Source organism: Balaenoptera musculus, chromosome 9, assembly GCF_009873245.2.
Source record: "Balaenoptera musculus isolate JJ_BM4_2016_0621 chromosome 9, mBalMus1.pri.v3, whole genome shotgun sequence".
NCBI lineage: Eukaryota > Metazoa > Chordata > Mammalia > Artiodactyla > Balaenopteridae > Balaenoptera > Balaenoptera musculus.
This window is the reverse complement of record NC_045793.1, coordinates 57,236,955-57,258,993: the sequence shown is the minus strand read 5'-3', so window position 1 is coordinate 57,258,993 and position 22,039 is coordinate 57,236,955. Positions and strand designations below refer to the sequence as shown.

Sequence of the window (22,039 nt, the reverse complement as noted above, 5' to 3'; positions counted from 1 at the left end):
ATATTTTCCATCATACTCTTCACAGTAGCATTGAATCCAAAGCAGAGGTAAATGCACACTAATGACCTTTATTTTCTACACAGTTGCATTAATACCAGCTGCTCCTTATGGAAGGCTGGAAACTGATAGCAGACTCCTTATTCAGCCAAAGACCCACGAAGCCAAAGAGAATACGTTTTCAAAAGCAGATAATGCACATGGAAAATTTCATAATTATGGAGGAGACCAAAAAGGATTGACAAGAGAACTTCGAACCAAGCAACTTCAGTCAAATACTGTAGGAGTCACTGGGTCTAAAGAAACAGATTCAGAGGATACAGTTGACTCATCCTTAATACCAAGCTTATGGACTGTGATGGGAAGCATTTTTTCTTTTGGGTCTGAGAAGAAACAAGACACCTCCTGGGGGGTAACTGAAATCAATGCGTTCAAAACTATGCAGTCAAAAGTTGTTCCTCTGAACAATATTTTCAGAGTATGCAAATCTCAGCCTCCCAGCATATGTAATGCATCAGCAACTTCTCTGTTTCACAAACATTACGCCATTCATGTATTTCCATGGGACCAGGAATATTTTGATGTGGAGCCCAGCTTTACTGTGACCTATGGAAAACTAGTTAAACTACCTTCTCCAAAGCAACAGCAAAGTAAAACGAAGCAAAATGTCCTGTCACCTGAAAAAGAGAAGCAGATGTCAGAACCACTAGATCAAAAACAGAGTAGCCCAGACCATAGTCAAGAAGGTGGCAATGCCTGTGTGCTAAAGGTAGTCTGGAATGGACTTGAGGAATTGGAGAATGCCATTAAATACACCAAAAACTTAGAAGCTCTTCATCTTGGGAAAGTTTGGGTTAGTATAAATCTTTTTTTTTTTAATTGAAGTATAGTTGATTTACGGTGTTGTGTTAATTTCTGGTGTACAACAAATGGGTTAGTATAAATCTTATAATTAGGGAGGAAATAATTTTATGTTGCTTGAACTTCCCCAAATTATGAACTAAAGTAATATTTTATATACAAATTGAAAACCAGTATAATAAATAGTATCTAAAGTTCCTGCAGGGACACATTTCTGGTTGCAGGGTAAAGTCCTTGTTTGGGTAGGGTTTGTATACTTCCTGGCTAAGTAAACTTGGACAGGCATAAGCTAAGATTGGTACAGGCCCAGAGAGGTCAAAATTATTTGCCTGGGGTTATTAGCTAGTAAGTAGAACTAGAATTCAAACCCAGGCAGGCTGACTCTTGAGTTCATGCTTTGAATGGAGTGCCCTACAAAGCCTCACATCTTTAATGCCTGCAGAAGATGTGTTTCCAAGTTCTTGAAAATAAAGGAAGGACTTGTTATGTATTGGGGGAAATGCCCAGTGTAGGGAGAGACCCACTACGTGAGATGACCTGGATTCAAATGTACCCAGAAGGTCCTTACCCTGCTGGTATTGGCTCTTTAACTTGTGTGTGTTGGAGAGCAAAGTAGAGCAACTAGCGTTTCACCTTCTCATCTTGGCCTCAAATATATTTTTTTTAAAGATTTTTTTTTTTGATGCAGACCATTTTTAAAGTCTTTATTGAATTTGTTACAATATTGCTTCTGTTTTATGTTTTGGTTTTTTGGCCACAAGGCATGTGGGATCCTAGCTCCCCGACCAGGGATCGAACCCACACCCCCTGCATTGGAAGGTGAAGTTTTAATCACTGGACTGCTAGGGAAGTCCCTGGCCTCAAATATTAACACGAATTTTATATGAAATGAGTCACCGACCCCCTTTATTTGAACCTAATTTTGAATGATTGTGAAATGAAACTTCAGGGTGAGAAGGGAGGAAATTGTTTGGACAGGGAAGAACAATGGGAAGGAAAGGGGGTCTCCTTTGTAGATTTCTTTCACAGTTTTACCTATGACCTTTATGTAGGCGACTTACAAAATTTTAATCTCTCAGCCTACATCATTTTCTAAAGCTCCAACGATGCCTCATATTTTCTGTTAGCTTTAATCTCTTACTTAAGAAGATCCCACTGCATCTTCAAAATCAAATTGTCTAACACTGAACTTACTATGACTTTTCTCTTTCTATTAATGGTTCTGCCATTAGGCAGGAAATACCATTATTTCCTTGATATTACATGGTGAGGACGGGGTGAAAAAGGGATAATGGTCAAGTCCTGGAGACCAGGTAAGATGGCAGTGAGGAGCCTGCACTTCCCATTCTGCTTTAAAGGTTGGGAGAATGACCAGTGAGGAGTGGCAGTAGCTGCCATCAGGTACTCAGGTACTCAGGTACTCAGGCTTGACTGGGTAGATCAAAACTGATCACCTTCTGAAGAGGATGTTAAAAGAAACAAATGTAGGGGGAAAATGGAAATGTTTGTGTTATAACAGTACCTGAACGCCCATCTGGTTATACTATGAATCATGATAGCGTCTATCGTTCGCCTGAATTGATAGAAGTTCACATCAGTATTTATGCTATGGAGTATTTCTTAATCAAGCTTTTAACGTATTTATATTTTTAATTTATTTTTATATATTTCAGATTCCAGATGACCTGAGAAAGAGACTAAATATAGAAATGCACGCAGTAGTCAGAATAACTCCAGTGGAAACTACCCCTAAAATTCCAAGATTTCTAAAATTACAACCTAGAGAAAACTTAGTGAGTTCAGATTTAATGTTACATCACAGTTTTACATGTGTTGTAAAATTTCTAGTTGCTTTAGTTAAGTAATAAGAATTGTACTCCTTTATGCTAGAAGGGCAAGGAAGTCTTTTTTTCTTTTTATTTTATTGTGGTAAAATATATATAAGGTAAAATGCTATTATAACCATTTTTAAGTGTGCAGTTCAGTGGCATTAAGTACATTTATAATGTTGTGAAATCATCACCACTATTTCCAAAACTTTTCCATCACCCCAAGCAGAAACTCTGTGCCCGTTAAGCCATCACTCCCCATCCTTCCCTCCACCAGTTCCTGGTAACCTCTCATCTGTATTCAGTCTCCGTGAATTTACTTATTCTAGATCTTATATGTAAGTGGAATCATATAATATTTGCCCTTTGTGTCTTGCTTATTTCATTTAACATGTTTTCAGAGTTCATCCACACTATAGCATATATCAGAACTTCATTCCTATTTATGGCTAAATAATATTCCATTGTATGTATATACCACATTTTGTTTATCCATTCATCTGTTGATGGACACTTGGGTTATTTCTGCTTTTTTAACTATTGTGAATAGTGCTGCTGTGGATGTTTATATACAAGTATTTGTTTGAGTCCCTGCTTTCTTTTCTTTTGGGTACATACCTAGGAGTTGAATTGCTGGGTCATATGGCAATTCTATGTTTAACTTTTTGAGAAACCAAGAAGTCTTTAATAAGCAATACACGTATATATTGTGCCAATGCAAATATGGATAATTTGACTTTTAAAAGATTGATATTTTTGCTACATCTGGGTAATCTTTAAAAAAATTCTCGCATGTTGTTTCAGTATTAACATTGCAGCATAAAAGAGAGCTAGATTGTTTTACTTTTCAACACTGTTAATTTAGTAGAATCTGATATGGTCAGGAAATGAGGTATGGAACTTAACTTTAAAATCTTTTTAATAGGATATCATCATCTGTACCAGTTTAGATTACCAGTTCTCAGAGAATTATAATACAGGAAAATTATTATATGTTTAAAAAATTCCAGACATAATTTAATCCTTCTCTGATAATTCAAGTGATACTTCTGGATCCTCTGGATATCGATGGTCATTATGTCAGGGTCATTATATAACCATTTTAACAGATCTTTCTACTTGATGAAACCCCAGGTAAGATAGCTTATATTTTCTGACTAGAGAAGAAGAAAACAAATAGAATAAATGCCATTTCCATAATAGTATGCAACTGAGCATTTAACACATTGGCTGAACAGTATACAGTGATTTGTAGTTTTCTTTCAACTTTTTGGTTATTGATCTTAGGGTTTTTTTAATTTTTATTTTATATTAGAGTATAGTTGATTTACAATGTTTTGTTAGTTTCAGACGTATAGCAAAGCGATTCAGTTATACATATACATATATCCATTCTTTTTCAGATTCTTTTCCCATATAGGTTATAACAGAATATTGAGTAGAGTTCCCTGTGCTATACAGTAGGTCCTTGTGGATTATCTATTTTATATATAGTAGTGCGTATATGTTAATGCCAAACTCCTAATTTATCCCTCCCCCCCACCTTTCCCTTGGTAACCATAAGTTTGTTTTCGAAGTGTGTGAGTCTGTTTCTGTTTTGTAAATAAGTTCATTTGTATCATTTTATTAGATTCCACATATAAGTGATATCATATGATATTTGTCTTTCTCTGTCTGACTTATGTCACTTAGTATGATAATCTCTAGGTCCATCCATGTTGCTGCAATGGCATTATTTCATTCTTTTTTATGGCTTTTTAAATATATTCCATTGTATATATATATATATACCACATCTTCTTTATCCATTGCTCTGTCGATGGACATTTAGGTTGCTTCCATGTCTTGGCTATTGTAAATAGTGCTACAGTGAACATTGGGGTGAATGTATCTTTTCAAATTAGGGTTTTGTCTGGATATGTGCCCAGGAGTGGGTGGGATTGCTGGATCGTATGGTAGTTCTATTTTTATGGAGGTTTTAAGGAACCTCCATATGTTCTCCACAATGGTTGTACCAATTTACATTCACACCAACAGTGTAGGAGGGTTCCCTTTTCTCAACACCATCTCCAGCATTCATTGTTTGTAGACTTTTTGATGATGGCTCTTTTGACTAATGTGAGATGATACCTCATTGTAATTTTGATTTGCATGTCTCTCATAGTGATGTTGACCACCTTTTCATGTACTTTTTGGCCACCTGTATGTCGTCTTCGGAGAAAGGTCTATTTAGATCTTTTCTACTCATTTTTTGATTGGGTTGGTGTTTTGTTTTTTTGTTTTTTGGGGGGTTTTTTTGATATTGAGCTGCATGGGCTGTTTGTATGTTTTGGAGATTAATCCCTTGTGGATCGCATCACTTGCAAATATTTTCTCTCATTCTGTGCGTTGTCTTTTTGTTTTGTTTATGGTCTCCTTTGCTGTGCAAAAGCTTTTAAGTTTAATTAGGCCCCATTTTTGTTTTTATTTTCATTACTCTAGGAAGTGGATTCAAAAAGATATTGCTGCGATTTATGTCAGAGAGTGTTCTCCCTATGTTTTCCTCTAAGAATTTTATAGTGTCCAACCTTACATATAGCTTTTTAATCCATTTTGACTTTATTTTTATGTATGGTGTTAGAGAATATCTAGTTTCATTCTTTTATATGTAGCTGTTTAGTTTTCCCAGCACCACTTATTGAAGAGACTGTTTTTTCTCCATTGTATATTCTTGTGTCCTTTGTCATAGGTTAATTGACCATAGGTGTGTGGGTTTATTTCTGGGCATTCTATCCTGTTCCATTGATCTATATTTCTGTTTTTGTGCCAGTACCATACTGTTTTGATTATCGTAGCTTTGTGTTATAGTCAGAAGTTAGGGCGCCTGATTCCTCCAGCTCCGTTTTTCTTTCTCAGGATTGCTTTGTCTATTTGGGGTCTTTTGTGTTTCCATACAAATTTTAAAATTTTTTGTTCTACTTCTGTGAAAAATGCCATTGGTAATTTAATAGGGATTGCATTGAATCTGTATATTGCCTTGGGTAGTGTAGTCATTTTGACAGTATTGACTCTTCCAGTCCAAGAACATGGTATATCTTTCCATCTGGTTGTGTCATCTTCGATTTCCTTCATCAGTGTCTTGTAGTTTTCAGAACAGAGGTCTTTTGTCTCCTTAGGTATGTTTAGTCCTATGGTAAATGGGATTGTTTCCTTAATTTCTCCTTCTGATCTTTTGTTTTTAGTGTATAGAAATATAAGAGATTTCTGTGTATTAATTTTGTATCCTACAACTTTACCAAATTCATTGGTGAGCTCTAGTAGTTTTCTGGTAGCCTCTTTAGGATTTTCTATGTATAGTATCATGTCTTCTGCAACAGTTTTACTTCTTTTCCAATTTGGTTTCCTTTTCTTTTTCCTTTCTGATTGCCATGGCTAGGACTTTCAGAACTATGTTGAAAAAAAAAATGGCTAGACTGGGCATCCTTGTCTTGTTTGGGATCTTAGAGGAAATGCTTTCAGCTTTTCACCATTGATTACGATGTTAGCTGTGGGTTTGTCATATATAGCCTTTATTATTTTGAGGTAGGTTCCCTCTGTGCCCACTTTCTGGAGAGTTTTTATCATACATGGGTGTTGAATTTTGTCAGAAGCTTTTTCTGCATCCATTGAGATGATCATATGTTTTTTATTTTTCTATTTGTTAATGTGGTCTGTCACACTGATTGACTTGTGGATATTGAAAAATCCTTATATCCCTGAGATAAATCCCACTTGATCATGGTGTATGATCCTTTTAATGTATTGTTGAATTCAGTTTGCTAGTGTTTTGTGGAAGACTATTGCATCTGTGTTCATAAGTGATATTAACCTGCAATTTTCTTTTTTTGTGATATCTTTGGTTTTGGTATGAGGGTGATGGTAGCCTCATAGAATGAGTTTGGGAGTGTTCCTTCCTCTGCAACCTTTTGGAATAGTTACAGAAGGATAAGTGTTAACTCTTCTCTAAATGTTTGATAGACTTTGCCTGTGAAGCCATCTGGTCCTCAACTTTTGTTTGTTGGAAGTTTTTAAATCACAGTTTAAATTTCAGTCCTTGTGATTGGTCTGTTCATATTTTCTATTTCTTCCTGGTTCAGTCTTAGAAGATTGTACCTTTCTAAGAATTTGTCCATTTCTTCTAGGTTGTCCATTTTATTGGTGTATAGTTGCTTGTAGTAGTCTCTTACGATCCTTTGTATTGCTGTGGTGTCCATTGTAACTTCTTTTTATTGATTTGAGCGCTCCTTTTTTTTCTTGATGAGTCTGACTAAAGATTTATCATTTTTGCTTATCTTTTCAAAGAACCAGTTTTAGTTTCATTGATCTTTCTGTTGTTTTCTTTGTCTCTATTTCACTTACTTCTGCTCTGCTCTTTATGGTTTTTTTCCTTCTACTAACTTTGGGTTTTGTTTGTTTTTCTTTCTCTGGTTGCTTTAGGTGTCACGTTAGGTAGTTTATTTGAGATATTTCTTGTTTCCAAGGTAGGATTGTATTGCCATAAACTTCCCTCTTAGAACTGCTTTTGCTGCATCCCGTAGGTTTTGGATTGCCATGCTTTTGTTTTCATTTGTCTCTAGGTATTTTTTGATTTCCTCTTTGATTTTTTTTTTAATTTTTATTTTTTTAATAATTTATTTTATTATTTATTTATTTAGATTGCGTTGGGTCTTTTGTTGCTGCACACGGGCTTTCTCTAGTTGCAGTGAGTAAGGGCTACTCTTCATTGCAGTGCACAGGCTTCTCATTGTGATGGCTTCTCTTGTTGCGGAGCACAGGCTCTAGGCACACGGGCTTCAGTAGTTGTGGCGCACAGGCTTAGTTGCTCCGCAGCATGTGGGATCTTCCCGGACCAGGGCTCGAACCCATGTCCCCTGCATTGGCAGGCGGATTCTTAACCACTGCGCCACCAGGGAAGCCCCTCTTTGATTTTTTTCAGTGATCCATTGGTTGATTAGTAGCATATTGTTTAGCCTCCATGTGTTTGTGTTTTTTACAGTTATTTTCGTGTAGTTCTAATCTCATAACATTGTAGTGGAAAAGATGCTTGATATGATTTCAGTTTTCTTAAATTTACTGAGCCTTGCTTTGTGGCCCAGCATGTGCTCAATCCTGGAGAATGTTCCATGTGCACTTGAAAAGATTGTGTATTCTGCTGCTTTTGGATGGAAGGTCTATAAATATCAATTAAGTCCATCTGGTCTAATGTGTCATTTAAGGCCTGTGTTTCCTTATTGATTTTGTGTCTGGATGATCTGTCCATTGATGAAAGTGGGTTGTTAAAGTTCCTCACTATTATTGTGGTACTGTCGATTTCTCCTTTTATGGCTATTATTATTTGCCTTATGTATTGAGGTGCTTCTGTGTTGGGTGCATATATATTTACAATTGTTATATCTTCTTCTTGGATTGATCCTTTGATCATTAATGTAGTGTCCTTCTTTGTCTCTTTTAACAGTCTTTATTTTAAAGTCTATTTTGTCTGATATGAGTATTACTACTCCAGCTTTCTTTTGATTTCCATTTGCATGGAATGCCTTTTTCCATCCCCTCACTTTCAGTCTGTATGTGTCCCTAGATCTGAAGTGGGTCTCTTGTAGACAGCATATATACAGGTCTTGTATTTGTATCCATTCAGCCAGTCTGTGTCTTTTGGTTGGAGCGTTTAATCCATTTATCAATACATTTAAGGTAATTGTCAATATGTATGTCCTTATTGCCATTTTGTTAATTGTTTTGGATTTGTTTTTGTAGGTCTTTTTTCTTCCTTTCCTCTTTTGTTCTCTTGTGATTTGATAGCTATCTTTAGTATTGTGTTTGGATTGCTTTTTCTTTTTTTTGTGCGTATCTATTGTAGATTTTTGGTTGGCAGTTCCCATGAGGTTTTGATATAGCAGTGTATATATATATACAAGATTGTTTTCAATTGCTGGTCTCTTAATTTCAAATGTATTTTCAATATCCTGCATTTGTGCTCTCCTCTTCTCACGATTGCTGGTTTGGGTATCATGTTTGTATGTGGATGATTCCCTACCTTTGCTCTATGTTTGCCTTTACCATTGAGCTATCCTATTTATAATTTTCTTGTTTCTAGTTGTGGCCTTTTCTTTTCCATCTAGAGAAGTTCCTTGAGTATTTGTTGTAAAGCTGATTTGGTGGTGCTGAATTCTCTAAGCTTTTGCTTGTCTGTAAAACTTTTGATTTCTCTATCAAATCTGAACAAGAGCCTTGCTGGGTAGAGTGTTCTTGGTTGTAGGTTTTTCGCTTTCATCATCTTAAATATATTTTGCCACTGCCTTCTGGCCTACAGAGTTTCTGCTGAAAAATCAGCTGATAACCTTATGAGGATGCCCTTGTATGTTATTTGTTGCTTCCCCTTGTTGCTTTTAATATTTTCTCTTTGTCTTTAAATTTTGTCAATTTGATTAACATGTGTCTCGGTGTGTTCCTGCTTGGGTTTATTCTGCCTGGGACTCTGTGCTTTGTGGACTTGAGTGAGTGTTTCCTTTCCCATTAGTTAAGGAAGTTTTCAGCTTTTATCTCTTCAAATATTTTCTCAGGCCCTTTCTCTCTTCTCCTTCTGGGACCCCTATAATGTGAATGTTGGTGCTTTTAATATTGTCCCAGAGGTCCTTAGACTGTCCTCATTTCTCTTCATTCTTTTTTCTTTATTCTGCTCCGAGGCAGTGACTTCCTCCAATCTGTCTTCCAGCTCACTTGTTCATTCTTCTGCCTCATTTATTCTGCTATTGATTCTTTCTAGTGTATTTTTCATTTCAGTTATTGTATTGTACATCTATTTGTTTTTTCAAGCTTCTAGCTCTTTGTTAATCATTACTTGTACCCTCTCAGTCTGTGCCTCTATTCTTTTTTCGAGATTTTGGATCATCTTTACTATCATTACTCTGAATTCTTTTTCAGGTATAGTGCCTATCTCCACTTCACTTAGTTGTTCTTCTGGGGTTTTATCTTTTTGCTTTGTCTGGAACAGGTTTCTCTGCTGTGTCATATTTTCTAATTTTCTGTGTTTATGGTCTCTGTTCCTCAGGCTACAGGATTGTAGTTCTTCTTGTTTCTGATGTCTGCCCCCTGGTGGGTGAGGTTGGTCCACGGGCTTCTGCAGGCTTCCTGGTGGGAGGGACTAGTGCCTGCCCCCTGGTGGGTGTAGCTGGATTTTTGTCCCTCTAGTGGGCAGGGCTGTGTCAAGAGGTGTGTTTAGAGATGGCTGTGGGCTCAGGAAGACTTTAGGCGGCCTCTCTGCTCATGGGTGGGGCTGGGTTCCCACCCTGTTGGTTGTTTGGCCTGAGGTGTCCCAGCACTGGAGCCTGCAGGCTGTTGGGTGAGGCCAGGTCTCAGTGCCAAAAGGTGACCTCTGGGAGAGCTCATGCCATGAATATTCCCTGGGGCCTCTGCCACCAGTGTCCTTGCCCCCAAAGTGAGCCACAGCCAACCCCCCACCTCCCCAGGAAACTCTCTGAGACCCGCAGGTAGGTCTGGCCCAGGTTCCCATGGCGTCACTGTTTTGCCCTGGGTCCCAGTGCATGTGAAACCTTGTGTGCACCCTCCAAGAGTAGAGTCTCTGTTTCCCCCAGTCCTGTGGAGCTCCTGCACTTAAGCCCCACTGGCCTTCAAAGCCAAGTACTCTGGTGGCTCCTCCTCCCAATGCCAGACCCCCAGGCTGGGCAGCCTGATGTGGGGCTCAGAACTCTCTCTCCTGTGGGAGAACCTCTGCAATATAATTATTTTCCAATTTGTGGCTCGCCTACCCAGTGGGTATAGGATTTGAGTATATTGCAAAAGCACCCCTCGTACCATCTCGTTGTGGCTTCTTCTTTGTCTTTGGGTATAGATATCTTTTTTGGTAGGTTTGAGTCTTTTTTCTAGATGGTTATATAACAGTTGTGATATGGGTGTTTCCTTGAGAGGAAGGTGAGCTCAAGTCCTTCTACTCCACCATATTGTCTCTGTCTAGTTGCTCAGTATCTTTTTTAAAAATATGTGAAGGAAATTTAACATTGTCTTGATAACTCCAGGATTTTCAAAGTCAGATATTTTGCTTTCTATATATATTACCTTGATATTCTTAAGAAATCTTTAAACATGTAGACCATATTATAAAAGTCTTTGGAACAGGGAACTTCCATGGCTCTTGACTTTTTTTAAATTTTCTTTTTTAAGTTTACAGGAGCTCTGCTTTTACCTCGGTTATCGATCTTGGTATTTTTTTCAAAATTTAGGTCTTATGTACGAAAATAATTAGCCACTGCTCATTGTTTTTTTGTTTTTTTGTTTTTTTCTGGTGTCAGGAATGGAATATTACTACTGAATTTCTTTCCTGTCCTGAGTTGCATACTTTAGTGGAAGCTTTATGACCTTGGAAGGTCTCTCTGGGCTGATCATATCACTTAGGACTTAAGGATTTTTAAAAAATTTTTTTTTATAAAGTGACATACGCTTTTTTTTTTTTTTAAGGAATTCCTTTATTTTTATTATTTATTTATTTATTTATTTTTGGCTGTGTTGGGTCTTCATTTCTGTGCGAGGGCTTTCTCTAGTTGCGGCAAGCGGGGGCCACTCTTCATCGCGGTGCGCAGGCCTCTCACTGTCACGGCCTCTCTTGTTGCGGAGCACAGGCTCCAGACACGCAGGCTCAGTAGTTGTGGCTCACGGGCCTAGTTGCTCCGCGGCATGTGGGATCTTCCCAGACCAGGGCTCGAACCCCTGTCCTCTGCATTGGCAAGCGGATTCTCAACCACTGAAGGATGTTTGATTCTAGAGGAACTATGAGTTGCTTTCAGATCCTAAAAGTTTTGATTTTAAATAGTTTTCATTTTCATTTTATGACTTCCTTTAGGTCTTTAATCCCATTGCCCAATAATATTCAAAGAAGTAACTGACTATTTCTGTGATTTTTAAGAATGGGAAAATGATGCCTTTTCTTAGTTTAGCTTGCTTTTGGTGGTAAGCATATTCTCAACTGAGCTTAATCAGTGAATCTAAGCTTGACTCTGAATGAAGAGAGATAACAGAAATGGACCAGTTGAGAAATGGTGGAATAGAGGTTTATTTTCCTAGGCAATATTAATTATCTTTCATATATGAATTTTTGTTATTCCCTTTTTAATTTCAAATAGATTTTTAAAACTTAATAATGTTAATCTAAAAGCATCAAAAATTAGCAGTGTTTTTCTCAGAATTTCTTACTACCTTTTGAACAATTTATTAACACTCTACTTGTTGAGTGCATCGGCCATCTTAACAGAAAAAAAGAAAGAAAGTGGCACTAACATATAAAACGTTTATTCTTCTCATGCGCAGAGAAGTTTGGAGGAGCTCAAAGGGGTTAAAACATGTAACCAAGGATCTAGGCTCCTTTGGTCTTTTTCTTCTGCCATCTTTAGCCTGTGCCTCTCTTCCTCTTAGATGCAAGACATTTGCAGTAGTAATAGGCATCACGTCTGCATTCTTGGGAGCAGAAGGAAAGGCACAAAGCAAAATTCTTCTCCTTGCAAGGTTTCTCTACTTTTTAATTAGGAAGAGAAGGCCTTCCCATGGATTGCTGACTGTAAAGCATTGGCCAGAGTGCAGCCACATGCATGCACACACAGTTCCAAGCTGGGAGTAGAGGAGTTTGCTCTCCCACTGTAGAGTTTGCTCTACAGTACAGGGAGGCAAGGGAGAATGGGGCTGGAATGGTTATCACGTGAGCTAGATTATGGTGTGTGTATCACTGGGCATAGAGAAAAGGAGCATTTAAAACTTTGCCACTTGTGTAAATGTTTCTTCAGGCTGTGCTGTACTCGTAATGTCAAATCCCGAATCTGTGCCTATGAACATCATTTTATTGGCAAGATAAGGTGTTAAAATAACAATGTTAAGGTTAAGTTCATGTATTAGAATATCATTACTGTTCTTTCCTTTCCTCTGGCAGCCTAAAGACATAAGTGAAGAAGACATAAAAACTGTGTTCTATTCATGGCTACAGCAGTCTACTACTACCACACTTCCTCTGATAGTATCAAAGGAAGAATATATTAAGTTGGAAATGGAAGATGGTGAGTATATTTTATTTGTTATTTCAATATTTTTCCTGTTAGAGAAGTCAGAAAATTTTTCATTGTTTTTCCAACTTGTGATATGTATGAACGGGAAACCTAATAATGATAATTAAACAGTAGATTTTATGTATCAAAGAATGCCTCTGTTTAAATTTAAATAAATTTAAATTTTAAGTTATTTCATCTCAGCTTCAGTACTAACTACATTTATTACCTTCCTTTTAATAGGGTTGAAGGAGTTTTCTCTGAATATAGTTCATTCTTGGGAAAAGGAGAAAGAAGAAACTCTTTTTCTGTTGAGTACCAATCTGCTACAGAAGATGACAATAGAAGTAATTACATACTATTGAATATTTAATGAAATAATATTTTCACATGTGATTGATTCTAAAGTATGAATTTACCTGTTACCTTGCATCCTAAAGTGTATTAGAAACTTGAATGATAAGAGTAAGGAATAACTTGATTTAAAATATTTTATTCTATAATCTCTTTAACTTATCTAAACAAATTGTTGATTTATCCTAAATTTGAAATTGATGCCTCCACACAATTAAGTTTTAAGAATAGAATTGATCGTGTTAACTAGCAAGTGGATCATGATTTTAAAATCTTCTAGTACTGAAATAAATGAAAACTTAGCTTAGGGGGTTAATTTTTTTAATTCATATTTTTATTTGCAGTTTTGCTGCACAACCCGTGTTATTTTGTCAGTTCTTTATTTCTCAACTCTTCACAAATATTATCAGATCACTTTTCTTCCAGAAATATTTTTAAAGTGCTCCTTTTAGAATATTATGTCTTGGTTAAGATATTCACTCTTGTCCTTATAGAATTAAAGATTCTCTAGTCATTCAGAATTTCAGTGGTTTGAAATTAGACATTATTTGTCTACTTTTGAAATATAATTTAAGGAATACCATTCAGAGAAGATACAAATTTAAGATTGTGAAAAGAAATAAATGTGACACAAATCAAAATTGCAAATAAAGATATATCTGTAAACTCTATTAAGAAGATGACATTCTTTACTGCTTGTTAACCATAAATATTTATATTCCTTGGACGAGTAAATTATTATTGTTAGGGCTATTTTAAGTTATAATCTTGCATGTACAATATATCTTTTCTCTCTGGTGTAACAGAATCAGCAATTCAGTTTCCTGGGACCCAAGAAAAACAGGCTAAAGGTATAACTTTGAAATGTAAAATTGATTTTTCCTTGCTACTGTAGGTCCTTCTGGATCCTATGGTAAAAGAAGAAAACAGTGAGGAAATTGACTTTATGCTTCCTTTTTTAAAGCTGAACTGCTTGGGGTAAGAAGTTATGGCCAAACTAGCATGTTTAGACACATGTTTGACATTATCTTTGCCAGGGCTTTTATGTGTAAATGTTAAATTAGATGTTAATATCATTGACTAGTCTTACTAATGCAATAGTAAATATTTTTTTCAAGGATTGTTTCTGTTTTCACACCTGGCTTAGTAATTTGCCTTCTCTTCTTAGATAACTAAAAGTCTGGAACTTATTAGAAATTTTACTTTGAGATTTGATTTGTGAAAAGAGAGCCAACTAGATACGACCTGGATCATACATGCTTGAATAAAACAATAATCCTTTAAAATTAATAAATTAATTTTAAAAGTTAAATCCAAAAACATTAGTTGAATGTTTAAAAATATTTCAAATTAAGTTATTCCTTCACTGTCTTACTGATGTACTGATTGGGGTTATTAGTGTTTTCCTCAACTTTAAGACAAACAAATCTGAAAAGAACCTCCTCAATTTCTTTAGCTCTTAATACAGTATAAGAATCTCACATAAACATTACTTCTTAGAATTCTTCACAGAGGCCTTTAGTAGATATAGTAGTAGTGATTTGATTTCCTGCAATAGTATAGTCTATAAATGTTTTAGTAAAAGGATTAAACTATAAAGTAACAATGCTTAAATGTGGCATAATATTCAAGTATAAAGTAAAATCTCTTCGGTTCAGACTAATTTTAGGAATTTATGATATTTATTATCAGAAATAAACTGGCAGAGTTAGGAAGTAGGTCAAAGTTCATATTTGTATAATCTACAGATTGAAACTGGATTTCAGAAATGACGGTTAAGAGGAAATAAGTCTTCAATTATGCTAACACTTGAAAAGCACTCATTTATGATAATGTTGGATGACAAACCAGAAATCATTTTCAGGGGGATATTTGTATGCAGTAAGACAAATTCCTTAAGGAGTACTATTAGGGCAAAACTTTTAGTTACTGCACATGTTTGAAAGTAATAAAAATAGTTTTAAAATCTGTGACTCAGATTTGGCACTAATTCATTTTACTTTCAAGTAAGGGAGCATTTTTAAGATTTTACTCTTTATTAACTCATTAAGTAGCCTGGGAAGAAAAGTTTCAGAATTTTTTATAGCTAGATTTTACCCTGTTTCAGTGTTTTATCATGCAATTTACATGTTTGCAGAGGAGTGAACTCCTTAGGCGTCTCCTCCGTGGAGCACATCACTCATAGCCTCCTAGGACGCCCTTTGTCTCGGCAGCTGATGGCCCTTGTGGCAGGACTTAGAAACGGAGCCCTTTTACTCACGGGAGGAAAGGTATGTGGTTAAAATGTGCTCATTTTCACTAATTAGCAATTTTTAATTCCTCTCTTTGGGTTTTGATCATCTATTATATAGGGTTGTTGATACCAGATATGGAAAGCATTCATTCATTCACTAATATTTTTGAGTGCCTGCTGTTAGATATTGGGAACATGGTGATGAATAAGGTGATGGTCTCCCTGCACTTTTTCTGTATCAATTGATATGATTGTATGAATTTTCTTTTTTAGGATGTTGGTAGGGTGTTAATAAGGTTGATTGATTTTCAAATGTTCAACCAGCCTTGCAAATCTGTAATAAATCCCACTTGGTCGTGGTCTATTATTCTTTCCATAATATCTTATGGAAAAACCCGAACGAACTTTTTGGCCAACCCACACATTCCTGGGTTCTGTTTGCTAATATTCTGTTGAGGATTTTTGCATGTAAGTTCATGAGCAATATTAGCCTATAGTTTTCTGTTTTTGTACTGCGTTTGTCTGGATTTGCTCTCAGGGTAATACTGGCCTCGTAAAATAAGTTGAAAAATGTTCCCTCCTGTTCTGTTTTTTGGAAGAGATTGTATAAAATTGATGTTAATTCTTTAAAATGTTTTGTAAAATCTCCACTGAAACCATCTGGGCCTAGAGATTTCTTTATAAATTCAAAGTCCTTAATTGTTTCATTTTGGCAGGCATTTGGTAGTTTGTAGTTTTTGAGGAACTGGTCAAATTTATGAGCATAAAGTTTGTAACATTCTCTTACTGTGCTTTTAATAGGTGCAGAATCTGTTGTGATGTCCCATTTCCTGTTATTGGTGATTTGTATCTTCCCTTGTTTTAATCTTTGTCAGTCTTGCGAGAGGTTCCCTGCCCTTTTAAGGGGCTTACAGTTTTATTCTCTACCAATGCAGTATTTTTTCCAGGGCTACAGTGTGGTCTTTGTGAGTCTTCGTGCTTTTTTTCAATTCAAAATTATAAGGCTTTTTCATTTCTATTCACTTTTAACTCTAGTATAATAACTTTTTTTCCCTCTTATTAGCCCAGTTGCTCACTTTTGATTCTTACTTAAAATATAGCAACTACTCCAATAATCTAAGTTTCCACTTTAGGAAGCTAGAAAAAGAAGAACAAATTAAATCCTATGTAAGCACAAGAAAAGAAATAATAAGAATTAGAGCAGAAATCAATGAATTGAGAACAGGAAATCAGTAGAGAAAATCAGTGAAACCAAAAGCTGGTTGTTTGAAAAGGTCAGTAAAATTGATAAGCCTCTAGCCAGGCTAAGAAAAAAAAGAGGATACAAATTACTAATATAAGAAATGAAAAAGTGGATATCAGTACAGATCCCATGGACATTATAAGGATAATAAAGTAGTAATAGTAATAAACAACTCTATGCCTAAAAATTTGATAACCTAGATGAATAGACCAATTCCTTGAAAGACACAGTCTGCCAGAACTCACACAAGAAGATATGGACAATATAAAAAGGCCTATATCTATTAAAGAAATTGAATCAGTAATTAATACCTTTCCAAAACAGAAAGCACCAGGCCCAGATGGGTTCACTGGTGAATTCTACCAAACCCTCAAGGAAGAAATTATACCAATTCTCTACAGTCTCTTTCAGAGGATAGAAGCAGAGGAAATACTTCCTAACTCATTCTGTGAGGCCAGCATTACCAAATAACAAATCCAGACAGAGGCATTACAAGAAAACTACAGACTAATATCTCTCATGAACATAGATGCAAAACTCCTCAACAAAAGATCCAATGTATTAAAAGAATTATATACCACAATCAAGTAGGATTTATTCCAGGTATGCAAGGCTGGTAAAATACAGCAACTACTCTACATGTTTTCTAGATTACCTGTGTCAGATTTCAAAATATATCATCATGGTAGAATATTTATTTTGAAAAACAATATCCTATTGATTCAGAAACCAGAGTTCCACTGTCTCACATAGAGGTAGCGTGATTAATAGAAAGAGCAAGTAGAAGACCTGAATTTGAGCCCCACCTTTGTTATATACTTACTGGCTGTGACCTCAGGCAGTTTTCAGTTTCTTACCCTGCCTTTTAGGATTAACCTCACTTAAGAGAAATAATATATATGAAAGGTGCTATACAAATGTGAATTACTTTGAGTGAGAGAAAAGGCTCTCTGATTAGGCAAAAAGTGACAGGTGGGGCCTACACCCCAGCACCCCTAATTTCTTTATTCTTTGGGGTCCAGTGACTTTAAATATAAATGCAGTTCTGTAAACTATAATGATGGTAGTATTGTTGAATGCCTGCTAAATTTCAGACTTTGCACAATAAGCTTGGCTGTTTTTCCAGTTCACAGTAATGAAAAGCAAAATATTACAGCTGGTGCAGGGGTGTTAAAGCTAGACAAAGCAACAATGGTAAGAAATAGTAGTAGATTGGACTTCCCTGGTGGCACAGTGGTTAAGAATCCACCTGCCAATGCAGGGGACACGGGTTCAAGCCCTAGTCCAGGAAGATCCCATGTGCCACAGAGCAACTAAGCCCGTGCGCCACAACTACTGAGTCTGCGCCCTAGAGCCCATGAGCCACAACTACTGAGCCCGCATTGCACAACTACTGAAGCCCGCACGCCTAGAGCCCCTGCTTCGCAACAAGAGAAGCCACCACAGTGAGAAGCCTGTGCACCACAACGAAGAGTAGCCCCTCCTTGCTGCAACTAGAGAAGGCCCACACGCAGCAACGAAGACCCAACTCAGCCAAAAATAAATAAATTTATTAGGGGAAAAAAAAGGAAAGAAATAGTAATAGATTGAGGGAGGAGACCTATATTAAAAGAATTATAAAAACCTAACAGTGGCAGACGTAGAGAATGGACTTGAGGACATGGGGAGGGGGAAGGGTAAGCTGGGACGAAGTGAGAGAGTGGCATGGACATACACTACCAAATGTAAAATAGATAGCTAGTGGGAAGCAGCCGCATAGCACAGGGAGATCAGCTCGGTGCTTTGTGACCACCTAGAGGGGTGGGATAGGGAGGGTGTGAGGGAGGGAGACGCAAGAGCGAGGAGATATGGGGATATATGTATACGTATAGCTGATTCACTTGTTATAAAGCAGAAACTAACACAGCATTGTAAAGCAATTATACTCCAATAAAGATGTTATAAAAAATAAAATGAACACAGAATCCAAAAAAAAACCTAACCGTGTTCAGTCTTCTAAGGGGCACTTATAGCAATGTTTAGCAAAATTTAAATATGTGTACCTTTTGATGTAGTAATTACACTTCTAGAAATTTATTCTGAAGGTATAATCTGACAAATAAGTAAACATATATGTATGGATATTTATTTTAGCTTTACTTATAATAGTTAAAAAGTGGGAGTAGCATAAATATACACCAGGAAGGGTCTTGATAAACACATTATGGTCCAGTACATCCTCACAGTGGTATTGTACTAGGGAGCTGATGCAGCTCTATATCTGTTGATAAAGAGGACAATGATTTATTGTAAACCCTCAGGAATACTGTAATCCCATGTTCATAAATTTGCATAAAATGTGTGTGGTGTGTCTGGAAGGATGATAAGCAAAACAGTTGACAGTAATTAATTCTGTGATGTGGGACGATTACAGATTTTTTTTGACCTTCCTCTACTAAGTATTTACAATTATTTCGTATTTTTTAAATGTTATTTTATAATCAGGGATGTGGATTTTCTTTTTTTCCCTGGCCGTATTGAGATGTAATTGTTATATAACATTGTGTAGTATATACTTGATTGATGAGGCTGAATCTTGGTGGTTAGCACAGTGACAGAGGCTATTTCTGTGACTGAATACATTAAGAGTTCTAATTTAAGCAATTATTTTCTAGGGGAGTGGAAAATCAACTTTAGCGAAGGCAATCTGTAAAGAAGCATTTAACATATTGGATGCCCATGTGGAAATAGTTGACTGTAAAGCTTTACGAGGTATGAATATGGTAATACTCTACATAAATCTTTTTTCTGGTAGAAAGAAATGTTACTATTTAATGCTGCTAATCTAATAAGTACAAATATCTAATCTTTAACTTTTCTGTTGGTCATTTAGTCATTGAAATTACTTAGAAATTTTAAATCTTTGGCTTTCTAATGTTTTTAATGTTTCTAATAAAAATTTTAAAACTCTCCATATTTGATGGAGGCCTTTTTTTTTTTTCCTAGCCAAAACTCTTTGTAGACTATATTCCTGAAAATTCCAACTTACACCACTCTGAGAAAGTTAGTATCTAGAATATACTCTAATGGGTATAGATTCCCTCTGACTTGCTTTGGGACACTCGTAGGGTGGCTGCCTCAGGAGAGGGAAAGTGGGTGGCTAGGGACAGCCAAGAGGAGACTTACAATTTATCACATACAGCTGACCCTTGAACAGTGTGAGTGTTGGGGTGCCAGCCTCCATGCAACCAAAGCTCTTTGTGTAACTTAGAGTCACAGCCCTCTGTGTACGTGGTCCCTCTGTGTCCACAGATTCAGCCAGCCTTGGGTGGTGCAGTACTGTGGTATTTACTGCTGGAAAAACCCACATATAAGTGGACTTGCACAGCTCAAACCCATGTTGTTCCTGGGTCAGCTGTACGCTTGTACTTTTGAAAGTCTTTAACATTTATATTATTATCTATTCAATTTTTTAAAAATCAGAAAGATTTTACTGCGTAGTTAATTTCCCCCCCCTTGGCTACCACTACCATATAGTCCCAACTAGTCATATTCTGTTTTTTAATCTAGCATATGATAGGAAACTAAGAAATGGCCTTTGAAACCCCATTACTTCATATTCTATAAATGTGGTTTTAGAGACATTGTCCATCTCTTTAGAGTCTTGCTTGAAGCCTCATGTGAAAATTTTGTTTGAGAACTAAGTAACAGGAACTCTTTACATTGGTTTATGAATTGGTATGTTCTCTGTTCTTTGAAAATTAAAAGTTTGTAATTCACCAGGAAGATTGAAGCCAAATTAATGATTCAAATATAGCAATTCTAGGATCTCTAGGTGGCTACCTTTGTGTTTGATTTTATCTGACTTGTGATCCCCTGCTTTCATTTATATTTTCCCACATCCTGCTTTTATTTTACTGTTTTGTTGCAAGCCATCTGAAATTCTCCATGGAATGAGGCAAGGATAAATAAATACATATGTATAGAAATTATAGTAGCATATTCCTTTTTTCAGTTTTATAAAATTCAGTACTTAGTCCTTTGAGGCTGTATTATTTAAACCATGTTAGTGATTAACAAATTTTAGTGATTGGTATATATATATATATATATATAAAACAAAATACTGTATCGATTGAATTTTCATAGTCAAATCAATATTGAGCTTTTCTAATGCTTTCAAGGGCAGCCTGAACTTTCCCAGCCCTCAAGTAACAATAAAACCGTTTCATATCTTCTGTGTTAAGGAAGAAGGCTTGAAAACATACAGAAAGCCCTAGAGGCGGCTTTCTCAGAGGCGGCGTGGCGGCAGCCTTCCGTTGTCCTGTTGGATGACCTGGATCTCGTCGCTGGCCTGTCTGCTCTTCCAGAACACGAGCACAGTCCCGAGGCTGTGCAGAGCCGGAGGCTCGCACGTGGTAACGTCCCGTGTTCACTCGCTGGTTGCAGGCCCTTGTCCTTTATCAGACAGCATTTCCAGTCTTCGTAGTAAACCTGCTCTCTTTAGAGAGCAGAGTATGTGCTATGTCATGTGTTGCTTTTGAGGCCTCTGGTAGCATTCTAAGGTTGCTCTGTATTAGCAAAATCAGTGGAGTCAGAGCAGTGTGAAAATCCTGCGACTTCATCATTAGTCTTTGGGGCCTTTTCATTCTCCTCCACTTATTAGAAATTGCTGAATTGTACAGATTTACTCTTGCTTTGTTCATTTGACAAATATTTCTGTGCACAGTCTATATTCTCAGAGTCTTGGAGAGGAAATAAAAGTAAACAGATATAATGTTAGTACAGAAGACTGATAGTCATAATGATAGCTACCATGTGTTGACTGCCCTTTTGGGGCTAGGGGTTGCTTTGTACTCTACATGCAGATATTCTCCTGGTTTTACAGGTGAGTACATGGAAATTCAAAGATTATGTAATTTGACCAGGATGACACAACTAGGAGGTAGGTAGGATATGTTCTCCTAGAAGTATGTACAGGGTGTGATAGCACATATACTAAATTGAGGGTGGTGTGGGAAGTTATCAGGGTCTTTTGGGGGGAGTTCATAACTGAGATGAGTTTTGTTTTGTTTTGGCTGCCTTGGGTCTTCGTTGCTGCGCACGGGCTTTCTTTAGTTGTGGCGAGCGGGGGCTACTCTTTGTTGCAGTGCGCAGGCTCCTCATTGCAGTGGCTTCTCTCTTTGTGGAGCACGGGCTCTAGGCGCATGGGCTTCAGTAGTTGTGGCACGCGGACTCAGTAGTTGTGGCTCGCGGGCTCTAGAGCACAGGTTCAGTAAGTTGTAGCGCATGGGGCTTAGTTGCTCTGTGGCATGTGGGATCTTCCCGGACCAGGGATCGAACCCATGTCCCCTGCATTGGCCGGAGGATTCTCAGCCACTGTGCCACCAGGGAAGCCCCCTGAGACGAGTTTTGATGGAGGAGTAGAAGTTATTATGGAACAGTTTCAGGCTAATGAAGATGCAAAGGAAGTGTGGTCCACAGA

General features: G+C 36.9%; 1 protein-coding gene across 4 annotated transcripts in view; it reads left to right on the top strand.

Moving 5' to 3' along the window:
- PEX1 (peroxisomal biogenesis factor 1) overlaps positions 1-22,039 on the top strand; it is a 72,361-nt gene that overhangs the window by 12,942 nt on the left and 37,380 nt on the right. For 2 of the 4 annotated variants that reach the window (XM_036864410.1, XM_036864412.1), the window contains exons 5-12: positions 84-850; positions 2,532-2,651; positions 12,634-12,757; positions 12,989-13,092; positions 13,995-14,077; positions 15,237-15,369; positions 19,230-19,326; positions 20,802-20,972. In XM_036864410.1, coding sequence (XP_036720305.1) covers positions 84-850; positions 2,532-2,651; positions 12,634-12,757; positions 12,989-13,092; positions 13,995-14,077; positions 15,237-15,369; positions 19,230-19,326; positions 20,802-20,972 — 1,599 coding nt within the window. The remainder of the gene's footprint in view (positions 1-83; positions 851-2,531; positions 2,652-12,633; positions 12,758-12,988; positions 13,093-13,994; positions 14,078-15,236; positions 15,370-19,229; positions 19,327-20,801; positions 20,973-22,039) is intronic. The other 2 variants (XM_036864411.1, XM_036864413.1) reach the window with 2 other exon arrangements.